General features: G+C 46.0%; 9 protein-coding genes across 9 annotated transcripts; 4 read left to right on the top strand and 5 right to left on the bottom strand.

Annotated features, from left to right (window-relative positions):
• Nucleotides 1–342: 342 nt before the first annotated feature.
• Nucleotides 343–2,457, bottom strand: N7495_000588 (type I 3-dehydroquinate dehydratase; the record flags this gene model as incomplete). The annotated part of the gene is made up of 1 exon (XM_057203258.1): nucleotides 343–2,457. One exon carries the CDS (start codon nucleotides 2,455–2,457, stop codon nucleotides 343–345), a length of 2,115 nt encoding a protein of 704 aa, XP_057067331.1.
• Nucleotides 2,458–3,960: 1,503 nt separating this feature from the next.
• On the bottom strand, nucleotides 3,961–7,471 carry N7495_000587 (dDENN domain protein; the record flags this gene model as incomplete). Its single annotated transcript, XM_057203257.1, has 3 exons — nucleotides 3,961–4,103; nucleotides 4,160–6,730; nucleotides 6,823–7,471. 3 exons carry the CDS (start codon nucleotides 7,469–7,471, stop codon nucleotides 3,961–3,963), a joined length of 3,363 nt encoding a protein of 1,120 aa, XP_057067330.1.
• A 1,981-nt stretch (nucleotides 7,472–9,452) lies between these two features.
• On the bottom strand, nucleotides 9,453–10,725 carry N7495_000586 (trafficking protein particle complex subunit 13; the record flags this gene model as incomplete). Its single annotated transcript, XM_057203256.1, has 5 exons — nucleotides 9,453–9,740; nucleotides 9,812–10,330; nucleotides 10,389–10,512; nucleotides 10,571–10,577; nucleotides 10,659–10,725. The coding sequence occupies 5 exons, from the start codon at nucleotides 10,723–10,725 to the stop codon at nucleotides 9,453–9,455; spliced, it is 1,005 nt and encodes a 334-aa protein (XP_057067329.1).
• A 1,623-nt stretch (nucleotides 10,726–12,348) lies between these two features.
• Nucleotides 12,349–13,644, top strand: N7495_000585 (RING finger protein; the record flags this gene model as incomplete). Its single annotated transcript, XM_057203255.1, has 6 exons — nucleotides 12,349–12,363; nucleotides 12,464–12,675; nucleotides 12,729–12,925; nucleotides 13,020–13,081; nucleotides 13,148–13,434; nucleotides 13,500–13,644. The coding sequence occupies 6 exons, from the start codon at nucleotides 12,349–12,351 to the stop codon at nucleotides 13,642–13,644; spliced, it is 918 nt and encodes a 305-aa protein (XP_057067328.1).
• Nucleotides 13,645–14,188: 544 nt separating this feature from the next.
• N7495_000584 (CENP-N/CHL4 family protein) lies at nucleotides 14,189–15,643 on the bottom strand (the record flags this gene model as incomplete). Its single annotated transcript, XM_057203254.1, has 1 exon — nucleotides 14,189–15,643. The coding sequence occupies one exon, from the start codon at nucleotides 15,641–15,643 to the stop codon at nucleotides 14,189–14,191; it is 1,455 nt and encodes a 484-aa protein (XP_057067327.1).
• Nucleotides 15,644–16,414: 771 nt separating this feature from the next.
• Nucleotides 16,415–16,988, top strand: N7495_000583 (uncharacterized protein; the record flags this gene model as incomplete). Its single annotated transcript, XM_057203253.1, has 3 exons — nucleotides 16,415–16,602; nucleotides 16,695–16,830; nucleotides 16,908–16,988. The coding sequence occupies 3 exons, from the start codon at nucleotides 16,415–16,417 to the stop codon at nucleotides 16,986–16,988; spliced, it is 405 nt and encodes a 134-aa protein (XP_057067326.1).
• Nucleotides 16,989–17,002: 14 nt separating this feature from the next.
• On the top strand, nucleotides 17,003–17,287 carry N7495_000582 (uncharacterized protein; the record flags this gene model as incomplete). Its single annotated transcript, XM_057203252.1, has 2 exons — nucleotides 17,003–17,117; nucleotides 17,157–17,287. The coding sequence occupies 2 exons, from the start codon at nucleotides 17,003–17,005 to the stop codon at nucleotides 17,285–17,287; spliced, it is 246 nt and encodes an 81-aa protein (XP_057067325.1).
• Nucleotides 17,288–21,376: 4,089 nt separating this feature from the next.
• Nucleotides 21,377–22,776, top strand: N7495_000581 (putative bZIP transcription factor (MetR); the record flags this gene model as incomplete). The annotated part of the gene is made up of 2 exons (XM_057203251.1): nucleotides 21,377–21,671; nucleotides 22,199–22,776. 2 exons carry the CDS (start codon nucleotides 21,377–21,379, stop codon nucleotides 22,774–22,776), a joined length of 873 nt encoding a protein of 290 aa, XP_057067324.1.
• A 345-nt stretch (nucleotides 22,777–23,121) lies between these two features.
• On the bottom strand, nucleotides 23,122–24,183 carry N7495_000580 (uncharacterized protein; the record flags this gene model as incomplete). Its single annotated transcript, XM_057203250.1, has 2 exons — nucleotides 23,122–24,036; nucleotides 24,088–24,183. 2 exons carry the CDS (start codon nucleotides 24,181–24,183, stop codon nucleotides 23,122–23,124), a joined length of 1,011 nt encoding a protein of 336 aa, XP_057067323.1.
• Between the last annotated feature and the right edge of the window lie 333 nt (nucleotides 24,184–24,516).

Raw genomic sequence — 24,516 nt, 5'->3', positions numbered from 1 at the left:
AAGTAGTATGACATAGTGGGCGATTCAGAGCAGGTAGGTCTAGTCCGAAATAGTAAAGCCGGGGTAACAGTTGCGGAGAAAAACCCGAGAAAAGCCAAGCCATCAGGCACTTCAAATAAACCTCGGTAAAGCCTAGTTGTATCGCTGCTTTAGTCTCTTACTTCTCACATGAACTTGTGTTATTATCCGACTTCATTTATCCAAGCGAACTGACCTGATTCTCTCTACCCCGCTCATCCTTCATCCTTCGTGCAAGACTTCCCATCACCTTTCCTATCACCTTTCCATTGGTCTGCATAAGAAATGTGGCGTCTTATGCTCTACACTGAAGAATATCTATGGCTAAAATAAAGGCCGCCCTGATGCCATTCGCACAAAATCAAAGGGAACATTCTGCCCGACTAAAAGCCGTAACGTCTCAACAAGAACAAAAGGACTGACATCTTCTAATCCATAAGCCGTCCACCCTGCACTAGCAGCTACGCCCAATGGATCCCCTGTCCGAGGCCCAATAGTCAAATCAAGGTAAACTCTGCCCCGCGTTGACTGAGGAGTAGGAGTAGAGCGGCCGCTACTACTATAATGCCGCAGAAGAGGCTGTACGAGCAGCGATTTCTTCGGTGGCAAAGCTGAGACAATCACAAACGGCTGCTCCACCAGCTTCACTGATTGGATAGATGTAAATGGTTCCAGTCCTGCTGCAAGAGGACCAACCGCCTTGAAACCAACTGTATAAATGGTTCCTATTCCGAGACTACGTAGTGCAAAGATCGCAGCTGATGCGTCGGTTTCGGATCCGGCTAATATGATCGCTGCCCGTTCACAGTATGCTGATGGCACGTACTCTCGCGTTAGAGTCGCCCGGATGCCCTTCCATGTGGCATTTTCTCCGATGAGATGGGGTTTGTCAGTGTTACCATCTCCTTGTAGGTTCATGGCGATTGTATCCACCAGACCGATGGCACGCGCCGCGTCACTCACAGACGGGAGCAAGGAGGTGGAACTAGAGATGGGCGGGTTTACTGAGGCACCACCGAATTGAGGCTGCGTGATCACAGACTCCATGACACCCTTGGGACCACGGTCAATGGAGGCGAAAGTGTGCGGCAAGCCAAGCTCATTCAGACATTTCTCCATGAACATGGAGTGGGGCGTTGATCGAAACGAGCCAATCGCATATAAGTCACGTTTAGGTAGCTGGCCCATGATGTGCATAGCTTCGTTGATCTCCGCTGCAGTTAGCTGACCCGGAGCTGCAATCATGGGCAAGAGGGGATGGGTAATGGGCGAAAAGACTGTATTGAGTGCGCGAGAGAGTTGGCCCATCTGTCCCATATTCACGGCAGACAACAATGGGCCAGGGCCGCGGCTTTTGATTGTCGACCGGAAGTATTCCAGCTCGTAGTTCGCCTGAGTTGTGCTCACCATCGCAATCATCTTGACGATATCTGCATACTTGGCACTCTCAGCGAATATGCGCTGCGCCTCAGGTGACGTCCACTGCCACGTCGCTGAGAAATCATGGAAAGCCGACATGATGATACAATTTCCTTTCACCTCAGACAGTTTTCGCCTGATCTCCTCTGGAAGCCATAGTTCCACGTCGACGTACTCAACACCCCATTGGATCGCTCGTCGCAGATATTTGTAAAACAACATCGGGTCATCCATAGGAAATTTGCCATTCTCTTTCGTGCATCGAGTCGTGAATATGATCGGCAATTCAGTTTGTTGGCGCAGAAGCATCAATTGCTGGCCTACGTACTTGAGGCTAGGAACTGAGTCAGCTGCAGCCTCATCCAACCTAGGCTCAACGAGCAGATCAACACGAATCTCCACGGCATCCGAGCCCACGGACAGAATATCCAAATTGGGCAATGCAGCATGAACATCTGGGAAAGTGGTCGATATAAAATTCGTCCGGGTTTTCGTGCGCAATTCCTCGTGAGGTCTTGTCTGGCCCAGAATCAGGGACAAGAAGCGGGTTAGATCACGCCTTAGACAAGCGCTGCGCGAGTATAAAAACTCGTAGTCGCACCGGTCTGTAAGTCGGTCTTCCGGAGCAGACCCATCTTTCACGCAATGTGTATTGATCAGTATTGTAGCCGATCTGTCGCATCGCTCTAGAAATTTATCCAGATCTTGCGCCAAAACTCCGACAAGCCCTATGCCTTTATCTAATGTAGCCAGGGACGTCTCTAATGTCCAAGGTTTGCCTAGCACATCAGCGACCAGCTGTACTATGTATTCCTGATCTGACCCAAACACAATCACAATATTTGCCGTGAGATCCTCGACAGATGAAGCTGGTAGAGCTTCGGAGGATGCTCCAGTACGAGAAACAGAGATAGGTACGGGGGTCGAGATTATTGAAGAGATGTTGAGAGCGGAGGAGCTATTAGGGCTGGTGGAGGAGGTCGGGTGTGTGAGAGTCGCAGGTGGTAATGGCGTTGCCATGGGAAGGGCAGTTGGCATCATCACAACGCAGGCCTAAGCAATTTCATACTTGGATAAAACGGGTGAACGACGAGCCCGAAGGGAAGTGAAAGCTGTAGTCTACCTAGGTAGTGTATGAATAGCCAGCATCAAGTCGTACGAGCTTTACGTTAAGCACTGGGTAGAGTAAAGAGTGAAATTGACTGTGCAGAGCTCAGATGAAATTCCAGAGATCAGTACAATGGCCGTCCAGAGGGGCCTTATGCATGGAAGTAACATCAGGAAGAATTGGTGGGTTTTGCAATGGCAGAACGAGGATGAGAATCGCGGGGGAAGATTGGTTGACGGGGATGCATTTCTCCGCCAATCAGAGGCCGTAATTTGTAGATCGAATGTTGCTTCTTGAAGTATTAGTTGATTATTCAATAGTCTAACGTATTATCTTCGATTTACAGAAGATATGCCATGCTTGATTTCAAGCTCAAATGTAGCAATGCCTCATCCTGGGGCTGATTGGTATGGATAATCCTCCTTATTTCAACATCCGCGTAAAGATAATAGCCAATGAAGAAGTCTAAGCCTGTTCTCAGGATAAGCTATGCAAGGATATCCCGGTAATATCAGAATCAGACATTATGTATCATTGGAACCAATGGATAGATCGAGTAGAGTAAAGTAGCTCGTAAATAAAGCGGTCTATGGATACATTAAAAATACGAAATACTCCATAGAAGCGATACAGGTACAGCTGATGGGATGTGATATTGAGGTGAAAGAAACCCCCCTTGGCACCACTCAGACTCGACAGTCAAAATAAAGAGAAGAAGATACCAGCCGATTGAGGAGGGGTATTAAGAAGGGACTCAAAAGGAAAGCTCAAACGACAAGGAAGAAAAACCCAGATCTTTTTTGATAAACGACATATCGCCTCAATTAATTGGCCTTCGTTTTTTTTTTCTTTTCTTTTCTTTTATTTTTTCGCTTCCATTAGGCATCACGTCGGGGTAATTGCTATGTACGAGAGATCGGAGAAATCGTTTCGGAAATTTATCATATCAACAAGTGAACAAGGAAACCGTCAGATCCAGCGCGTATCTTTTGAAACATCTGGACAAGATAGCTCTGATATGGGTATGGCAGAGTCGAGAAAAATAGAGAAATATGGTGTAGTAGCATGGTGAGAAGGCGGATTTGATCCAATCTTAAGAATAGATATGGAATAAAATGGACGTGGAGGGTGGGTTAAATATCGACAGTTGAGATGATGTGTTGAAATTGTCCGCACCAGCTGTCACTCGAGAGCTTGTGGTACATCCCATAGAGCACGAAGTGGATACGACCGGCGTGATCCATGCACTACCAATCATCTAGATGTCGGGCTGATGTGAGGACATGTTCCAGATTACTGACTGGGATAATGCCAAGAGTGATACATAAGGGGCCATGCGTGTAAGAGAGGAAATGGAGGGATTGGGACGATCTCTCTCACTCTCTCACTCTCTCACTCTCTATAAATCACACCAATTAGCTTGGTGGAGATATCGCCAGGCCCCCCATCAGCTTGGGTAGTGGCTTTCTACGGGCGTTATTTGCCGTCTTGGAAACTCGAGGAGCCCCGTGGATCATGCGGGGTTCTGACATGAGACTGGAGTCCAATTTAGAAGGAGCTGTGATAAGTGATGTTAGTGGAAATTGCGATGATTGAATGGTACGTTACTCTTACCTCTTGCGGCGATGCGACTGAAGTCACTAGGGATATTATTCTGACTGCGACTGCCTGGCACGAAGAACGTGGCATTTGCAGTGCGCCAAAGATGACTTGAAGTGTCTGACAGAAAGGTGGTGGTCATACGACCGGAGAAGATCGATGCACGGCCACGATTACGCTTGGAGAGAACGATCTCATCGAAGAGAGCCATTTTCGAATCTTTGGTCTTCGGGTTGGTTCTCTCTCGGTCACTGATGAATTCATTGAATCCCTGTGTCTGTTGCAAAACGGTCATGTATTCAGCATGCTCACTTGGCAGGCTCTTAAGGAAGGCGTCCATGTTGAAGCTGTAATATAGCCCCGCCTTCTTCTTGTCACCACTGGCTGGTGTGAGGAACTTCTTGTACGTGTAGAACAAGCTGGCAAAGCATCGAACAAATGCTGCACGGACTTGATCAGGGTGGAAGGCAGCTTCACAGACTAAGCAGACCTGCGAAGCACAACGGTTGTGAACGATCAACTTGCACGCGGTACACTTGAGCATATTATCCTCTGCTTGCTCGTCACAGATACTACATACCAACTTCTCATCCCACGCTTGAGTCTGGAAGTAGTGACCCTCGACCCAGCAAGTTCCCTCCGCATTGCTGACTGGCTGTACAAAACCCTGGGGGACAATCGTGGAAGCAGCAATGGTGGATTGGGCGTAGACAGATGGGGCATAAGTTGAGCCCTGGCCGAATTCATTGTTGTTCATAGTGCTAACGGACAGGTTGGATGCGTGTCCAAGGAATGGCGCGCTGGGACGGCGACCACCAATTCCAAAGGATGAACTTCTGCGCGATGCCGCGTCAAAATGACCTGAACGCTTCTCACGCAATGTGGCCTGCAGTGCCATACCGGAGTCATTCCGCGACGGAGGTGTAGGTGGCGGCGGAGGGAAGTGACTGGAAGAAGGAGAGATCTCCCTTGGAGAAGGGGGAGAGCCAGTCATCCTAGGCGAGCCGTTGCCAAATCGGTCATTGCCCTTGGATGAATATCCACGCGAGGAGCCATGCTCTTGACGCGCATGCAAGAAAGCGTTGAATATAGGTGGTTGGCAGGAATTGGGAGGTACGGCACTGGAGCCGAATGCGCCGGAATTGATACCCACATACTTGGCAAGATTGGTTGCCTGTGCTTTCGATGTGTATGTCGCTGAACTTTCCGACATGAACATGTCCCACGGATAAGTCTCAATCGCGTAGGCAGGAGGGCCGGTTGGGACGCCGCAACGGGTGTGGTGAGGAGCAGCCAATTGCAAAAGCGACAATAGCTTCCTGCGCTGGTGACGAGGAAGTGAAGTTGGGCGGATTGTGCTCTCAATCATGTCACAATCCAGATCCACGAGAACAAAGTCGTCGGTCGGAAGCTCAACCTTTTCATATCGACGCTCAATTCCTACGATGTATGGGCAGGGTGCTTCGAGAGCCTGAATCAAACGGGCAGGAAGAACTGGAATCAGCACGCCCGTCCATTGGATTGGGAACAAAAGATCTACCAAGGCTCTGGTCGCGAGGTAGAGCATGGAGGTGTGGGAGGACAGGAAGATGATGCGTGAATCTGTCAAGGCATACTCAAAGAGAATGACGATGTTAGGGACTGAAAGGGTTCGGAACAACGCATATAGATCGGTATTGCGCGATCCTGGAAGCTCATTAGTTGCTTCCTGTCGAGCAAATAACCGCAACTCTCGAATTGCGAGCTCGACTTGTGTTTTGGAGGACACCGGACAGAACGCCTCAGTGCAAAGATTCATCACATAGCGCTCCAACGGTTGCCAGACACCCATTCGTGTTGAGGGAGCTGGTACATGTTGAATACCCTCTGTCATGGGCACAACGATGGCTTTCAACCACTCCTTCCAGAAGCTGGTCATTGTGCTCTCCCGGCCAAGGATACCGTACGCGCGGGGAATCCAAAATCCAGTATCACCGTCCGTCAGACCCTCGATCTTTGATGCTGCACCATGACGAACAGGACGCAAAAGATCGGTCATAAGCCCAATTTTCTCTTCCACCGCACTAATCTCATCCTCGAGCCTTTCACGGGATTCCGATCCAGACACTACATTCGGTAATTGGGCAAGCAGTTGTGACAGCTTAGCCCGCTCAGATGCCAGTCTCTCGCCCAGACTCGCTGCCAACTCGCGCTCCTCGTCCGTCATATTATCCCGTCGCCATTCTTCGCAACGCCTTTCGAGTTCATCCGCTGCTTGGTGATTCAGAGGAATCCAGATGATCACGCATATTGCATGTAGCTTGTTACCGTTCTCGGTGGTCATGGCAAACCCGTGCCAGGTAGATCGCGGCCGTTCATCGGAGGATACGATGTTGATATCGTTCGGGAATGCAAACATAGGAATGTAATCGGGAAATTTGCCGCGCTGTTTCAACTCATCGGTCATGCCTCTGGTAGGGTATCGGTCGAGCAAAACGGGTTCAAATCGGCGCTTCAACGGATGCATCGTAGGGGAAATTTCGAGGGGTTGCGGAACTGGAATCACCGAGTTGTAGTTACTCAATCGTCGCGAAGTTCGCACAGAAGCTGGGTCGGGTATTTTGGTCAGTATATTTGGCACTCGGAGCGATTACTGTCGCGTGATCAAATCAGAATCGAAGCTATATTATTTCACTTACATTGGCGGGCAATTGAAGGCTGTCGCTTCATACTGTTCATATCTCTAAAAGCCATGTGTCGTCGTACACTCCCGATACCAGATCTAAGGAGGCCAGAGCCTTGCGACGGCGCATCCTCGGCAACAATCTTCTGAGTGCGCACGCGAGATCGCGGGCGCGAAGTCGGAGTAACGACGCCTGCGCTAACATTCAAATCCGTCAAAAAGACCTCTCTCTCCGAAGAGAACTTTAGCAAGGCTGAGTCGAAATCGAAATCCTCCGAGAACAAAGCGGAGCTTCGAAGTGGGGAAGACGCGCCTCCTTTAACGGTGACACTGCTTCGGTTGCTGTTATTGCCGCCGTTGGTTCGATCCGAGTCTTTGGATTGAGTGGATAGTCTCTGCGAGGACGCGCGCCGAGTGGGACCTTTTATGATCGTTGAGCCGGGGCGGCCGTCTAACATGTCGTGTTCCTCCTCGGCATCGGCATCCTCTTGAATGGCGTCTGCGAGTGCCGGACCGGGAATGTTGTTGGCGTTGTTTATTATGCGATAATCGTCTCCCAGTCGCTTGTAAGTTTCGAAGACCTCTGAACCGTCGACACCAGCTATCCAGAAGTAATCTGCTAGAGGGGCCCCCTCCGAAGAGGCCGTGGCGCTGGAAGAAGGCATTGTATGATTGTCGCAAACACCAAATACCCTAGTCAATTGCCACCGAGATCAAAGGAAGTTGTTACCACATCAATCGCAGGATATCTCGTATCAATCAGGGGTTTTTTGAAAGTCGCGAAGGAAAAGGGAGTTGTCGCGGGGGAAGAGAAGAAAGAATTGATAATCGTAAATTTACCAATTTAGCAATTTGCCAATTTCCCTAATTTTATTTAATTTCTCTTTTTTTTTCTCTTAAAGAAAAGAAAAGGGAGAACCGGAGGGGTTGTTGAAATGTGAAGGAGGGGTTTAAGGAGTGAAGATCAAAAATGGGTGTAGATGGTAAGTGGAAGTGGTAATAGAGGTGAAGGGGAAAAAAAGGAGAGGATGACGTCCCATAGAACTAATACCAAATGTCACCCAAGTTTTTAAGGGGACTATAGAGATCATTCCTATCGGATGCTTACTAGAGAATTATCTATTTACTGCTAAATAAACTGCACAGACTACTTTTTTTTAATTTTTTAACTGTGCACCCGAGCGGTTCCCCACTCATCTATAGTCAACTCTATTCTTGAAGATTCTGACTCTATATCGTACTGCATATAAATTACTGCTTATATCGTACTACATAGGAATTACTACTATGGGGTATTCCCCAGATGACCAATACTTTGATGGTTCCATGGATTCAATGGATTGGATTCAACGGCTTATCATTCTTGAATCCGAGGCCAGTCTCACGCCGAATCCGGTCTTTTAAGACTTCAACAGTTGATATCAAGACACGAAATGCCAGGTATTTTCTTTTTTTTTTTTTTTTCTTTTTTCTTTTTTCCCTTTTCCCTCTTTTTCATTTCTGACAGGCTGTCATTAGTAAGACATGGCTTTCCTTCTCGGGTTAGACTCGCTGATCAATTTGCCCTGGTCAACGGGGGGTGGTAGATACCTGAGTCAGGTATGCCGAGTCAGAATAAGAAGGTTATGATCTTTTATATTCAGTATGGCCTGAACTACAATTTAGTACTATCAACGGAGTAATTTACTAAGAACCTAGTCTGTCACTCTGCTTACTCTATCACTTATGCTTCTACTATTATACTCCCCCTTACTTAAGGGTCAAGCTGGTGGGGCAAACTATCTACTACGGAGTAAGTAAAACGCCCTCAGCCGGTAACACTAGGACAGTTACTAGGATGATACCAGAATTATCTACGACATACCTCAGTAGTTTACTCCGTTTACTCCACTATCTATACTCACATTCAGTAGACGTTTACTTATCTGCCTAAATACACAGTAACTATCAGAATCTAGCGAATTTCAAATCTATACTCCCCCTTCTCTAACATAAAAATAGATTAGTGGCGTTTTATTGCTAAATGCGGTGGCCCGGTTTGCTATGAAAAGAACACGCTAGATTATTATTGGTTTGATGTGCTAGATAACCCTAAGAAACTATCCAAATTGGGTCTATCCTGTTGGTCTAGACGGTCCATACTTGGTTATCCATACGCAACTGTCAGTGGTCCGCCAGTGTACCCACGAAGTCCAATTACCCCATACATTTATCCCTTTACAGTCAAATCTGATTTCAAAGTACCTGAACTTTGATAGTTGCATTTTCGACATGCTGTCGGTATCATCCAATTCTCATGTGACGTCAAATAAACAAGCACGAGCTTAAATGCATGCTAAAAAGCCCTTTCTCGATCCCTGTCAGTGGCGCCAGGGATGTTGCAAGGGGTTGTGGCGCCGGAGATACAGATCGCAGAAGTTAGAATTATGAGAGTAGGGCTAGACTCTGTCCATTCAACGCTTATTCAGACTTGCTGCATGTTTCCTCTTTCCCGGGAATATGATTGCGATCTATTAAGGATCAGCGTACAAGCCTTGCCTCCTGTATAAGGCCCCTACAACCAATGAATATGTCATTTGTACCCGGGAACTTGGCCTAGATGTGATTGTACGGCATCGGAAGCGACCGTCGGGCCCATACCGCGTTTCAGGTACGTTTCCGACTCATCAGATTGCCTGTCGTGAGGAATCCCTTGTCTCCAATAGAACCGCGCCATTCAATTGACAATTGGCCCAATGTAGCGCGGCCATCCCGCCGGAGATCTTTCTGAAGGGCTTCGAGGCCGTCATGTTGGCCTTCCTCCTGTTCCACCAAGAAGGCCACCTGCAGAACATCACGTGGATTCAGAGTGGGAGGCGCCGCAGCGTCAGGGCCCATCGTCTCCCAGTTCAAGGATTGAGATTTGAACGGTGGCTTGGCGTTCAACTTAGTTTGCTAAATGCCATCAGCTACAACGACAACAGATATTGGGGATATCGTCGCGACGATATATTGGAATGACGTACCTTGACCACCACTGCGCCGTCCCCAACATTCTCCAGCTGAGCCTCTAGGGCAAACCGGAGCAAACGACTTTTCCCGTATGGACCGAGAGATTTGTTGTCCACCTCCAAAGGTGGAAGTTCCGATGCTTTAGTCCGAACGCTGAGACATGGCTGTGCTACAAACTGATATAGCTTACGGAAAGTCCGGACACGACCACTAGCAGCTTGAGAGTCGTGCCCAATCCTTGTCTCTGTGTAGCTGACGCTGACAGCTAGTATGTGATTTCCTTCCTCCTTGAGATCATACCGAACAATCTTCTGCAACGATTGACCAATCTGTAGACCATCTGATTGCGCCAAGTCACTCGATGGGTCTAGCTCAAGAACTGCCACAGATGATGGGGTTTGCATCTCCGCGACAATGCGGACCGAAGTGACGACTCGTCCGGTTTCATCTCCGCTGATTTCGTTGTTTGCGCTGAGTGTACATGCAAAGGTTTCTCCAACGTAGACTGATCCGAAGGCAGGTGGGAGGGTGAGCTAGGTCCATTGTTAGCAAAGAGCACCGTAGATAAAACGCTTGTCTAGAGTTACCCACAATAGGTGTGATAATGAATTGATTATCAAAGTCTGCAGATGGGAAGCTCAAAGAGGCTTTGGCGGAGATCTTTGTATTGGCGGTTGGGAGGGGGGATTGATAAGCCAACGATGGTCGAGAGAGACTGGGAGAGATCAGACATCCTGTTCGTATAAGATCTATCACCAGAATAATGAACATACCGTAAGACTATTTGAAAATACCACTGTTAGAGTTGGAATTCCTTTTCTTCTCTTTCCATAATGTATATACACCATCAGACTTACATACCTTTCAAGGAGACCGCATGAGGTTCTTTCGGAGCTTCAGCGTTCGACACGGCTCGAGGGCGTACCATAATTCAGGTGAGGTGGTTTGAGATGAAGAAGGAAAATCTTTTTTGTAGTTTTGACCTTGAAGGCACTGGAGTGCTGTCAAAAAGTCATATTGAATAGTCAAGTGAACTGCTGAACTGCTGTTGGCTGATAGCGATAGTGCTCTTTAACAAACAGTGCAAACTCTGGCAATACTCCGTAACCGGGCCTTACATACTTAATTTCAGACCCTACACGAGGGTCCCCAAATGGACTGTTTTTCTAAATTTCTACAACCACCACTCTACTAGAGATATATATATATATATTTCATATAAAGATAGTATGAATTAGAGACTAAGCTATAGTTAAAACTAAAAAGAATTCTTTTTTAAGCTTTTTTCGATCTTCCATGCTTCCTAATCTCAACCAATACCTTCTTCCACTTCTGTCGTATCTTATCTTGATGAGCTTTTTCATTAAGCTTGAACTCTTTTAGCTTCATATCTTTGACTTGATCAGAAGTAATGATGCCTGTGATCCTTGTGTAATGATGAGAAGCACTATATCGGGCGTGGCGTGCTGCCATGATATCTTTTGTGTTGTCAAATCCCCGCTGTAATTCTATGGCTAGAGTAGCCTGAGCCTCTAAGTAGGTAATAGATTCACGATTGATGACAGAACCATTGAATAACTTCTTCTTTGGCTCTCTTGTAATGATCTATTGGTCTATTCTAACACTAATTTGGAAGCTAGTCTCGTCAAAGTTATAGATATCCTGTTGACAAATACTATATTTTATGATGACACGTTCAGTCTTTAAACCATCGCTCAACATCAATTGCTTATCAGCGTCGACGATGGTATTCAGGATGACGTTTAAGGAAGCGCTTTAACCAATGGTCGCCGATTTGTGGTGGTTTTGTTGTTGGGTCTATATGGGCCTCTGTAAGAATTGAATTGGCTGCAATTTCAATTTGCCCGTGACTAATTGATACTCCTGCCTTACCAAAGCGTTGTTATATTCGCAAAGAGCTAATTCATAAGCACAGTTAAGCTTACGACCATTAGGTTGTCGTTCAAATAGTGATTTTCCACCATGCCAACGCCGATGAAGCCGATCGCAAGGAACCGCGAATTCTCGTGCAGTTTTCGTAATATTTAGTTTTGATTGATATGGGGGGATTTGAGGGCTTTAATAATCCTATCTTCAATGTCTTTATTACCTGAAGGCATCTTTAGTGGAGTGGTGGTTGTAGAAATTTAGAAAAATTGTCCATTTGGGTATTTAAGGTCTGAAATTAAGTGTAATTTATGTAACATATGTAAGGCGTTACCACGTACCATTGAGGCATTAACTCAAGGTGGAGAACTCGTTCACTTATACTTCCCAGGTTGATCGAATAATATTTTCTTTTTCTTCCAATGTTTAAAACTGGTGACAGGAATATCCAATTATGACAGACTCTTCAATTAAACGGATCTATCGTTTTCCATAAGTTCGTGATGACGTCAAATATAGCACCCAATCCCCCTTATACCTCCTCCACTTCATTCTCTTCTTCCAACATCGAACGCTTCTACCACATCAGTTGATAACTCTACTATCTGGAAATTATCCACAGATATTTTGTGCCCAGTATTCAACTTGCATAGGTTGATTAAACATGCAGTCACAGAGGGTAAGCTATGAAACCATGGGTCCATACCAGATTCCTAGCCAGCTCCGGCGTTGTAGAAGAAAACACTTGAATATCTGAATTTGACTGATAACAGCCACAGACTCAGCAAAAACGCAAATCAAAAGTCGTTGCTGAACCGTCTCATGGCCATGAGTCGCCAGAACCGGAACCTGTCAGAAAGAAGCCGAAGGCTCAACCTCGCAAGAAAAAGATTTCACCACTAAAAGACAAAGAAGAAAAACGTGCACGGAGGTTCAGATCTCATGCTCCTCAATCATTCCTTGAGCGCTTGGACAGAATTAGAGTCCAGAGGTATGTGTATCGTGCTGTTGTGTTGTTCTGAACCCTCTAACGAGATCTTCAAGAATGTTTGTAGTCGCGCATCAAGTTCAAATTCAATCTCAAGCTAGTGCAGATGAGAATGCAAATCAAGGTGTCCCGGAGTTTTACTTCACTATGGTCGGGACAACCGGCAATATCTACAAGGTTACTATCGGGAAGGTGCCAACTTGCGATTGTCCAGATGGAGAGAAGGGCAACCAGTGTAAACACATTTGCTACGGTAAGTTTCGGAGCACCCGATAATGCTATACCATCATTCCTCCTATACCACTCTCGTTATACCTAAGATTTATCCTTACTAATGGCTTATGAAGTCCTCGTGAACTGCCTAAAAGCACCCCAGCATCTGCAGTATCAACTTGCTTTCTTGTCCTCGGTAGGCGACTGAAGTTTTGACATCCCTATCCAGTGTTTCGGATACTCAATCTTGACAATTTGATAGGAGCTCCGCCAAATTTATCAGGTTTATGACCGGTCCCCATTACGTCAAGCTCAGACCGCATTGGAAAATGACGATGGTTCTCACAATGATACTGAAGATGATATTTGCAAGGCCGCTGAAGAAAATCACAAGCCGGCAGATGGCGACTGCCCCATTTGCTTTATGGAGTTCAAGCCTAATGAGAAACTCGTGTGGTGCAAAGCCTCTTGTGGTAACAACGTCCACAAGGTCTGCTTTGATCAGTGGGCTGCTACAACACGCAAGTCAGGAGTTCGCTGCGTCTACTGGTAAGTCTTAGCCCACCGCATCGATAAGTTGGATCAGTTATCCCAGCTAACTATTGCTGTTCCAGTCGTGCCGATTGGGAAGTCGATGCAGCTCACATCCCTGATATCAAGACTCTCCAGAATGAAGGACCTACCAATGAAGAAGGCTATCGCAATGTTGCCTCAGCATTCGGATTGTCGGGTCAGCGTGGTATGGATCTGCCCTTGTAATTCACCCCCACTGGCTTCAGGGGTGATGTACAGATCATCAATACATAAATACTAACAAAATCGTGGGCAGATTACTCCGTATACTCATCTTTTTCAACTGCCCATCCATCGTACTCTTCTGGGCGTCGGTACAACTCCTATAGACAGGACTAGCACTGCTAGGATATGGTCTAGTCGTGCTCCGCGTCAACTCATATCTCGAGTTATCTTCATCGTTAATGCGTGCATTGGAGTTGAAAGCAAGCGGCAACTCAGATGCGAGAAGAATTTGCTTAAGCAGGTTCATTGCTTGATACCCTATACCTAACGTTACTTTGCTCCCTCTTCTTATTATCCTTCGAGTGTCCTTTGATGAGAGAGATATAGGTATTCCTCACAATAACATCTCTAATTGTGCCTATTTACCAAGTCAGGATTCATAGGTAATCCCAACATAGAAACTGAAACGTAAACTTGCATTTATATCTGCTGAGTATGGGGTATCACCGTAAATTCCGAGTCAAACCGTACACCTTAATATCAAATACGCCATAAACTAGGCCATTCAACCCGTTTTCTTGACTCGTCGACCTCCACGAACAGCAGCGGTACTAACTCCATCTTCACCCGTCATCCAAGAAGGCATGCGCTCAGGATCAACGATGCCAATTTCAGCGAGTTTGCGAATCCCACTGATGACATCCGATCCAGTGAACGAAAGAGAAAGCGTAGGTAAAGACAAACCAACAGAGCCATTCTCATCATCATCTTCTTCTTCACTAACAGTAGGTTTGTCTAAAAACCGAATATCGAGACGATCCAGTGGTGCCGGGGTCATTGAGGACCCAAACCGAGAAGAAACAGCAAGTTTCCTCTTCTTAGATGTCGGAGAAAGAGAGCCGGCATCTTGATCAGAAAACAGGCGTTTGGCTTTGAAATATTTGTGATTTAGTGGTTCCTCTAGGTTGATTGCATTCTCTGGACTCTCGCCAGCATGATTGAGACTTTTACGAGCATGCTCCTCCGCAGGGACAGTATTTGACAGTCGAGGATCCAAAGGACTTCCCTCAAGAGCGGCATCGGCAAATATACTAAACGCACCATTTGCCGCAGTTGAACGGCCAGGCCCACGAAGAGCGAGGAGTGTCGGCAGATGCTTGGCTGTCAGCCCTGTAGCATTTAGGCTATATCTATCATGAGGGCGTGAAAGAGCCTTTGGAATAGCATCGCGGACGATACGCTGCAGACTGCGCGGATCAGTTGCGACAGAGCCTTTTGGCGCAGTAGCCTTGCCTATGGATGCAGATATAGAGGTATAGACGTGGGGCGAACTGTCAGGAAACGCCACATACATGACACGGGAAGAGTCTGCAAAAATCTCAGGTGTTTGTCGGGGGGAATTATAGGGTGAATCGACGACAAAAATGCGTAAGAATGTGATGGGGAGAGAAGATGATCGAACGATATGGTAATGTGCCTTGACAAGCGGGGCAACCTCTTTCTGAAGAGCCTTGATGAAAGTAGCCGCTTGTATGCGTGGGAAAGAAGCTGACCAGTCTTCTAGTTTAGATTTGTCATGGCGCGTATCGATGCGACGAAGCTCTAGTGCTGTCCATCGCAAACCTGTCGGATGGTCGTCCATATAACGGATATCTGCCATGGCGAGCTGGCGCAAGGTGATTCCATGTCGCCAATCACCTTCGAGGATGCGCTCTAGAACCTCTCGTTTCCCGCCCTTTCGTTCTTGCAGATCCTCGTACTCTTCGCGGACTTCTTCCACAGTTTCTGCGGCGGGGTATGGAACGATTTCCTCGTCATCGCCCTCGCCTTCGCGTTGAAGATATGGTGGAAATAGTATAGTGCCTCGGTCGTCATTAAGCCATGTTAATGCTAGCTCCAGTAGGGCTTGTCGAGATAGCCTGCTTAGGTTCTTGATAAGGGACGGTGTTGTCGATGGGATACGTAGGTTGTTTGGAAGACTTGCTGTCGTTGGGGCGCGGACTATATTAGGTGGTGCCATAGCTGATTATTATAATGAAGAGAATTCCACGCATATCCGGTCAACAGGCTTGTATGATTTGGGATAGCTATGTTTTTTTCGTAGATTTCACGCGTTGAAGCATCAACATGGTCACGTGTTGATAATATTTTATCACGTGTCTCTTGATAGAAGTGGATCTTTAAAGGTCTACTACACCAACTAGCTATGTCTCTTGTCTCATTCAACTTGATATCAATCAATGACTGGAGGTGGTATGAACTCCATACAGCATTTGGATTGGAGCCCCAGCGTCACTCGAATTTGGTGTATCGAGAAATAACATGCTGTGTCATTCTTCGTTCAACATCACAGAGCAGAATCCACAGCCCCATACTTTACCCCCGTAGGCCGGAATGGGTCCCGAAATATTTCGATATTCGAGGTCCCTTTCCGATCAAATGCGACGAAAAGTATCTAGCAGATATACATAACTTTATCATCCTTTATGATAAAAAAAGGTAAGTTCTAGTAGCGCAACGATACAGGCTGAACTTTCAACTTGTTGCTACAATATTATCCATTCAAATAAGATGACCAGGCCACGATAGTCGATTAATTAGGGAGGATTTCACCACCCAGACCACCAATTTCCCGTTCTTACTGAGCTTCGCAAGTCGCACCTACTTGAGGAAAATGTCGCCGACTTCGATGATCGCTTTTTCAATTAGGACCTTATCGGAGTGTATTTATCTATCAAGGTAGGTATAGTTAGCCCGTTCGCCTCAGAAAGTGACCTATGCCACCAACGCCATGGAACCCATACGTTTGGCATACATTCAGGCTGATGATGAATTTTCTGAATGGCCCACCCAAGGTGAGATCGCATTTGTGGATGTAGGCATTTCTTGGAATACTGCCGAGGAAAATCCCTTACTCGACCGCATTAACCTCCGGATCGGTGCTGGGGAGAAATTTGGCATCCGTGGCAGGACTGGAAGGTGACTTTATTTTTTTCTTTCCATTGACTCCTAGTTTCAAGACACGCTTCCCCCAAATAGACAGACTGGACTAAACAATTACTACAAAATAGTGGCAAAAGTACATTGGGACTATCGCCCCTTCGTCTCAACGAGATTGTTTCATCGATGGAAAAGATATTGCCCTTATCAAAGCGCCGACAATTGAACCTATTATCAAGCTCACAAATAATTGATGTACTTCAATCTGTCTGACTTTGGGACTGCATTGCGATAGATCATAGCTTCACGGATGAAAAGGTTCTGAATTCAATCCTGGATAATAGCACTCTATCGCAGGGCCAGAATTAGCTGTCCTGTTTGGCCAGAGATCTGCTGAAGAGGAGCAGAGTTCTGCTTCTGGGTGAGCCAACAACCAGTTATGTTCTCGGCTTCATTCAGCAGGTGTTTTTCACCAGTTTGCATGGTAGCTGGCTATAATATTGTGTGTAGCCTGAACCACAAAGCAGATGCTCAAGTGAAAAGGTCATACGGGAGTCTTTCAGTGGCTGTACTATGATTATGGCGACATATAGAATCCAGTCTGCTTGAACTTTACCAAGTCGCTGTCCTGAATAGCGGTCAATTTGTAGAATTGGGACAACCACAGGAGTTGCTGAATAGAGCGGGTGGGAAGTTCGCGACATTACTGGAACTGGAGTCGTAAAGCGTGTGGCTCCGTTAAAGACTAACCAGCTTGCATTAAATGATTAAGTCGATACAATTTTATTCAACTGAGATTTCTATTTCAGTTACTACCAATCTTTGAAAGCTCTAAGCCCTGGAGTCATTTATATAGATAAAGTGAGTCAGAGACGCCCTATACGGGTCCGCTTTTTATATTCGGTTCCGCTCTAGATCCACCCTTTTCCTCACTCATGCCAACTATGGAACATCTTTGACAGACCTTTATCTAATATGATAGACCTTTACCCAATAAGATAGGGAATGCCGTCCGGCACTGGTAATCTATGTGACGGCCGGTTTTCCGCAGATGAAGCTAGGACTTAATAAGGATGCTTGAGTGGTCGGAGAGATATAAACATGTTCAGACTGTAGCTGATGAATTACCTATTATCGGGCATTAGGTCGGATAGGACCTATGATTTTGAACAGTACATTGCTTCAAGCTTAACAGGTCCATACTGGCTTTTAGATATGCTTCATTGCCAGGTGGCTGTGGAACATGGGAGCTGATTATGCGCTAAATTAATTGACGTAGAGCCTACTCTTACTCGGACATTTGCACATCCATTCTTTGAGCGATATTGAGATCAGTTAGATTTGAATAACTATCTACCTAGATACATTATTTGACTTCCAAGATTCACCTAGTGATGGTTTCCAAGGGTTTCATCTGGTATGCTTAGATCAAAGTAACTCGACATATTGAACAATTGAGTACAAAAACTACCCATACTGTCTACGTGTAACCTTGGGTAGTAGTAGGATCGAAGTCAAGGAAAAGAGGCAAAAAAAAAAAAAAAAGCAAAAAAAGTCAGTGCATCATCCGTGAATCGAACACGGGCCTCGTCGATGGCAACGACGAATTCTACCACTAGACCAATGATGCTAGTTGATGAATAATCTTACCATTTCTAAGATTATATAGGAGAAATATTGTAGTCTGAGTAAATCAATTACTGACGGGACCGGGAGATCATCTTACCAATGAAACCTTGGGCTGTATGGAATAAATTCGCTTATTCTAGCTTCTAGCTGTGGCTGTGGCCGAAGCCTAACAATTACCGATCACCGGCCCGGGGTCTCGGGATTTGAGCCATTTAGTATGATACGAGGGGAATAAAGTATTTCACCACTGAACGGGTCACACTACTGAACGGGTCAGTTTGACCCACTTATTTTTATGAATCCCAATAACTCCATTATTTACTATGTAATATAGTAAAAAAAAACTACTGAATGGGCCTACTAGGACAGGTTTCCCTCCTATGTCCAGGTGTCTTACATATCCCACACCGGCGTTGGGTTACAGGCGCCCTTACAGGCGCCTGGCCCTCTTGTAAATTGGCATCATTAAGTTTAGGGCCACCATTCGACGCGTCAACCAGGTCTAATCCCTCCTGAATTGTAAGACCCCCTACTACTGTTAATTGACGATTCGGACGTTCTTTTTGTTTTTTCTTTTTCTCATGGGCGGCGCGTAAATCTCTGTTTTCCAGGCGTAAGAGAGCATTCTCTTGATATAGGTAATTTGCACCCTTTACTATCTGGTCTAATGCTCTCTTAGATGGTGTTGGTGGCGTTCGAGATACAGTGCGTAATATAGCTTGGTGTTGACGTCGTAAATCTTTCTGCGTCCTAGGCGTCTTAGGTGTCCAATTTCGACTTGAATCGCTTCCTATAGAGGGTGGTGGTGGTGGTGTATCGACGCGCATAGTAAGCTTTTTTAACACCCTAGTAGGGTCAAGTGGCACGATTCCAGTTGCAGCAAACGCATTAGAAGCAGATGCAAATGCTTCAATACGCGCAGTAGGATATATCTCTAGGAAATCTCCTTTACTAATGTGGGAAAAACCAAGCTCTACTCTAGACTCAACCAGCCGAGAATAAGAGCGTTTTAACACCGCAAAACACCCAACATCAAGAGGTTGAAGAAGATGAGACGCATGCGCAGGCATACATAATGGTATAATATCATGCTCCTGGCAGATTTTGTCGAAATCAGGTGTTAAATGGCTACCATGGCCATCTAAGATCAGAAGGCGATACCGTCCTTTAGTACGAGCAGTAGCAGGTATAAAGAGCTTTTCAAGCCAACGGAGCCCTATTTGATTTGATGTCCAGCCATTAGGACTAATCTCAAGACGCCAATTAGGTGGTAAACCTAGATCAGGAGCAAACCAGCTCTGCATCATCACCTTACCCTTAAAGATAATACAGGGTGGAGGTGCGTAACCAGACGCGCCTAAACACTCTATCACAGTAACCCATTCCCGGTTACCAGGCTGTTTTTTTGCGCGTTTACCATAATAACCAGCTCTAGTAACCACTCTCGCGGTCGCACATCGTCCCATCGCAAACCCAGTCTCGTCAAAATTATAGATATCGTCGGTGGTGATACCATATTTTGCGATCGTGTTTTCAACCAGTTTGAACCAATTATTGATCACATTATAGTCCTCTTGACGCGCACGTGTAAAATCGCGCGGTGTTGAATAGGTCGTCTTAAGTTCAGGTAAACGCGTCGCAAACCTAGTAACCCAGTTTTTACCGATCGTAAGAGGAGGGTTGGTTCCGCGGTCGGCGAGTAGGATATTAGCCATTCTACCAACATCTTTAGTTCTAGGAGCACAGCCGCGATCATCTAGAGAGACGACCCATTGAAGTAATGAATCCTCTTCAGATTCAGTCAGTTTAGACTGCGGTGGGTGTGTTTCAAGACGAAATTGGACACCAGAATGGCGGCGTTGGAGGGTTGAAAATGGTATATTAAACATAGCTGCAGCTTTACGCATTGATGATATATCGCCATTCTTGTAAGCTTGGTAAGCTAATAAGACCCTATTCTCCTGATCCTGTTTGTCTTGGACATATAGAGCATTTAGGGGGGGCATGGTGGGTAGTTGAAAATGGAAACACCAGACTGACGCGTAAAATTGATGGGGTGACCCGTTCAGTAGTGTGACCCGTTCAGTGGTGAAATACTTTAAAGCGAGGATTTTTAAGGACACTTGGGCAAGTTTCAATGACCTCGGGAGGCGGTACATCTCCGCAGTCTCATGATTGAAAACCATCAAAGTAACATTGATTTCGTGATTCTTGTCGGGCATAATAATTAACTAGTAACACCAGTTAACCGCCGGGAATTAGGACCTGGTCTGAGCATTTAGGCATATGTACCTAAGTACTGAATAGTACTAGTTCAGGATCAGAACGCTTGCACCTGCCCAGTTCGCTCACTGGACCGTATGTTATGCAGCAAAACTGACCAGGAATGCCTAGCCCAATATTATTGAGGGAAGTTGCCTCCGAGCTCGGCTTTTGTCATTGTCATTGTTTTATCACCAATAAGAGATGCAGGAGAAAGGCGCGCTTATCGCTGAAATGAATTCCTCATTTTCTATGTATATGATTCTATATTGCGACGTACTCAGCACTTGATGGTAGTTAGTGAGCTTCTTATAAGAGTTAGTATAGAATAGTATACGGAGCAACAACGAGGGATATTGTGCGTGCGGCTCGTTTAACTCTATTTGGAGGGTTTCCCGTGGTTGATTTAGTGGATTGCCATCCGATGTTCGGCTTTCATTTTTCGAGTCCTTTTTGCATTGAAAGTTACAAGAAGAGAGGGAGAAATGCATGTAGACAATGAATAAATTAATGAGCAATATTCAATATGATCCTCCAATCTAAATGAAGTAAAACTTTACCAGTAACGTTTAATTCGGGTGCAGAAGGATTAATCATCAAAACCCCTCAAGACCCCACTCAATGACAAACTCGAAAGGGAAAAACCGACTTCCGGCTTTCCCCTGCCCTCTTGGACTCTCTCCCTTCTTATCCTCCGCTCATATCCATATCTATATCCACCGTTGATTCCATCGATTACTTGGAATCATTACTTCAACCACTCATATTAGACGTATACACCCTTCTCGCCTGAGTTACCAACTACCGAACGAGCCCCGCAACCGGCGCGCCCGCCACGCGAAAGCCCCGTTCTCTAGAACCCTTTAAATCGATCTTCCACGATCGCTTCGTCAGTGTCAGCTTCAGTTGATAGCACTTCATCATGGCTGGCTACAATGGGCGTCGCGCCCCTAACTTCTCGCAATACCTCGACGATCTGAATGCGATCCCGTCACCCTACGACCAGGCTCTGCAGCAACAGCAGCAACAGCAGAACACATTCACCGTCGACAATGAACTGGCTATGTTCACAAACGCTGAGTTCTTCGACTTTGATGGATTTGGTGATCTGAGCCTGCCCAACTTTGACTCGGTCGATCAAAAGCAAACTACAACCAACGAGGTCTCTGGCGAGACTGATCAAAATGGTGATATGAAATTCTTGGATTTTTTGAATGGTAAGTAAAGACTGAATTGTTGCTTATTTGTTTTGCTTTTCCCATTGGTTGCATCCCTATATGGACTGGGATTCATACTTTCTCCCCCTGCATCACACCATCTCCAGGTGAACCACGTCCACGATCAGCATGTTCATGAGACCATGCTTGCATGATTCATTCCGTCTTGATTGGCGGTGTGTTCCATCCTGTTGTGGGTTGTTGCACGGAGCTGTTCTGGGTTCGATGTCGTGTTTTGAAAGGGCGATGTGCTTATGATCTGCTCCCCCGCTGTGACGGCTGGCTCTAGCCAATTGTTTTCGGTGCCCTGCATGCCTCATGCGTGGCGCTAGAAAGAGTTTTTGGCACCCATCTTCATCTGGCAATCGGTCTGAGGCGCGAGAGATCTCCGCTATTACGCCATTTCACGTGATCATGGGGGTAGCCTTTTGGGCATGAACCTCAGTTCAACCATTTGCAATTAGCCACGCGACCACGCAAACATGCAGAGAGATAATTCCATAGAGATGCTAATGATTACTTCGCAGATGGCATGAACAACATTTCCGAATACAGCCCCGAGCTGGGTTCTTTGATGACCCCATCTATGCAAATACAGAATGCGCCATTCTCGGGTACCCCAACAGTGCCTAATGTCGCCTCGACTCCCGCCCACTCCACCCACATGAGCACACCGCAAAATGTGGTGCCAGCTTCTCCCCTGACCATCGGGTCAGCTGGTTCATCTCCTGCTGCCCCTAAGCGCAAGAGCTCCAAGTCGACCCAGGCCAGCGCCGAAGAGGCAGCCCGTAACGCCGCTGAAGAAGATAAGCGTCGTCGCAACACCGCCGCCAGTGCCCGTTTCCGTGTGAAGAAGAAGCAGCGTGAGCAAGCTTTGGAGCGTTCCCTCAAGGAAACTGCTGATAAGAGTGACGCTCTCGCCGCTCGCGTCTCTCAGCTGGAGTTGGAGAACCACTGGCTCCGTGGACTGATCATGGAGAAGAATGGAACTGAGGAGCGCGATGAGGCCTCTGAGAAGGCCATTTCCGAAATGTTCAAGAACTTCATGGCATCCCGCGAGTCAGATCCCTCCAATCTCAAGCTTGGCGTTGGCACCATTGCCTAAGCGCATATAAAAAATAAACAAAAAAATAGCAAAAAAGCCCCCAAAAAAAATCCCTCGAAATACTCCTTTGCGGTGATATTTTGCAATCTTTCTCTTGATGCTTTAAGTTGGTGGTTTCTTGTGAATTTTCTAACTTCCCAACTCATTGTCTTCCGTTTCTTGTTAATATTGGATTAAGCAATCTGGATTTTTGATATAGTTTTTACACGCAGATAGATGTGTGGATGGCTTATGCATATGATGGCAAAAGACCATGAATAATGATCATGTTACGCAATTTTATTTTATCAGACGCAGTTGAAATTTCAGCCTCGGAATTTTCCCATAGAAACATATTAGACCCATCTAAGATCTCGCAACAACCACAACTCCTCTGACAATCCCACTCTTTGCCCACCAACCAAATACCTTCCGCGCCGCACGATATTTACCCATCTTGAACCCAAATGGCTCAGCCTCTTTCACTCGCCGATCTAAAAAGTTCGACAGACCGGCAAATACATGACTAGAGATATCCGTAATCTCTATACGAGAAGAATCATAGCCTGCATCCATCAACAGCTGCATATATTGATCTTTAGGGATCATATTTCCAAAAGGAGCACTGGAAACCCAACAAAAGAGACGCAGAAGCAGACGCTGAAACCAATGAACATCGTCCTGGAGAATAAGATCAAAAGCCATAAACGAAGCATGGAGCGTATTGCAAGTATAGTGGAGAATAGGAAGACGAGAAGGGCGAAAATGATAAAGTGTATCAAGAGCAAGGAGCCAGTTAGATGTATCAGGGTCCTGCGAAGATTTGGCCAGGACCGAAATGGAATCTTGTAGGTTTTCAGACCAGCTCTTGGGATCAGAAGCATTTGCACAGAATATTCTGGGCACTGGGCCTTTTGAGGTGCTTTTCAAGGCAACTTGACTGCTTTCCACTCGCTGCTGAGCTAGTGAAGCCTGTGCAGGCTCGAGGGTTATCCCTATGTAGGTGTCGATCAGTAACGATGATTCATCTGATTCCTGGATACGAGACCGCGGGATTGAATCAGCCGAATAAGAAGTTGAAATATTTTGAAAGCTTGATGTTGATGATGAATTGATAGTGGCATAAGCGCTTTTCCGAAGGCTAGTTAGGTAGAGGGACTGGTCACCACATCCGCATCCAACATCTAGTAGCCTGACCGATTGGCTTTTTTCTTTCTGGAGGCCAGCTGCCAATACTTGGTCGAGTAGAGCTTGACAAGCCTTTGGAAATTCACTCGTCGACTGTGGTAAATTGAGTTAAATATGTTTTGTATAAATCGGTGTTGTACTGACTTCCCAGTACCCCATGTTCATCCACATGGTTTTTGGAGGTAACTCCACGTTGAGTAAAGCATGATCTAGCCCGTACAGCTTGGCGCTGGGTTTCATTATTTTTTGGAGATCACCAAGCGTGTTGAATGAGACTTGGTCAGCCAGAATTTTAGGCCTATTTTGAAGAAACTTTTAGTTAAATACCAAGTCTTGGCCGAACACAATTGGTTGGGAGATTAGTCCCTGCATACTTTATATTGAATATGCATCTCTTTAGGGTAAGCTAAGCGAGATCCATAGTAATATTAAATCTCAAGAAATCCAAGCTTTTACGTCCTGTGCGAAATGCCCTTCAACTTTTCAATTGATAGTTAAATGGCAACTTTGAAAAATACTAAGTCGAATAAGGTGTCATGATATCATGAGGCGCAAGATCTTCAAAGTTCATCG

This window comes from Penicillium taxi (genome assembly GCF_028828555.1).
Source record: "Penicillium taxi strain IBT 34144 chromosome Unknown utg000001l_segment0_segment0, whole genome shotgun sequence".
NCBI lineage: Eukaryota > Fungi > Ascomycota > Eurotiomycetes > Eurotiales > Aspergillaceae > Penicillium > Penicillium taxi.
This window is presented reverse-complemented; position numbering and strand designations above follow the sequence as displayed.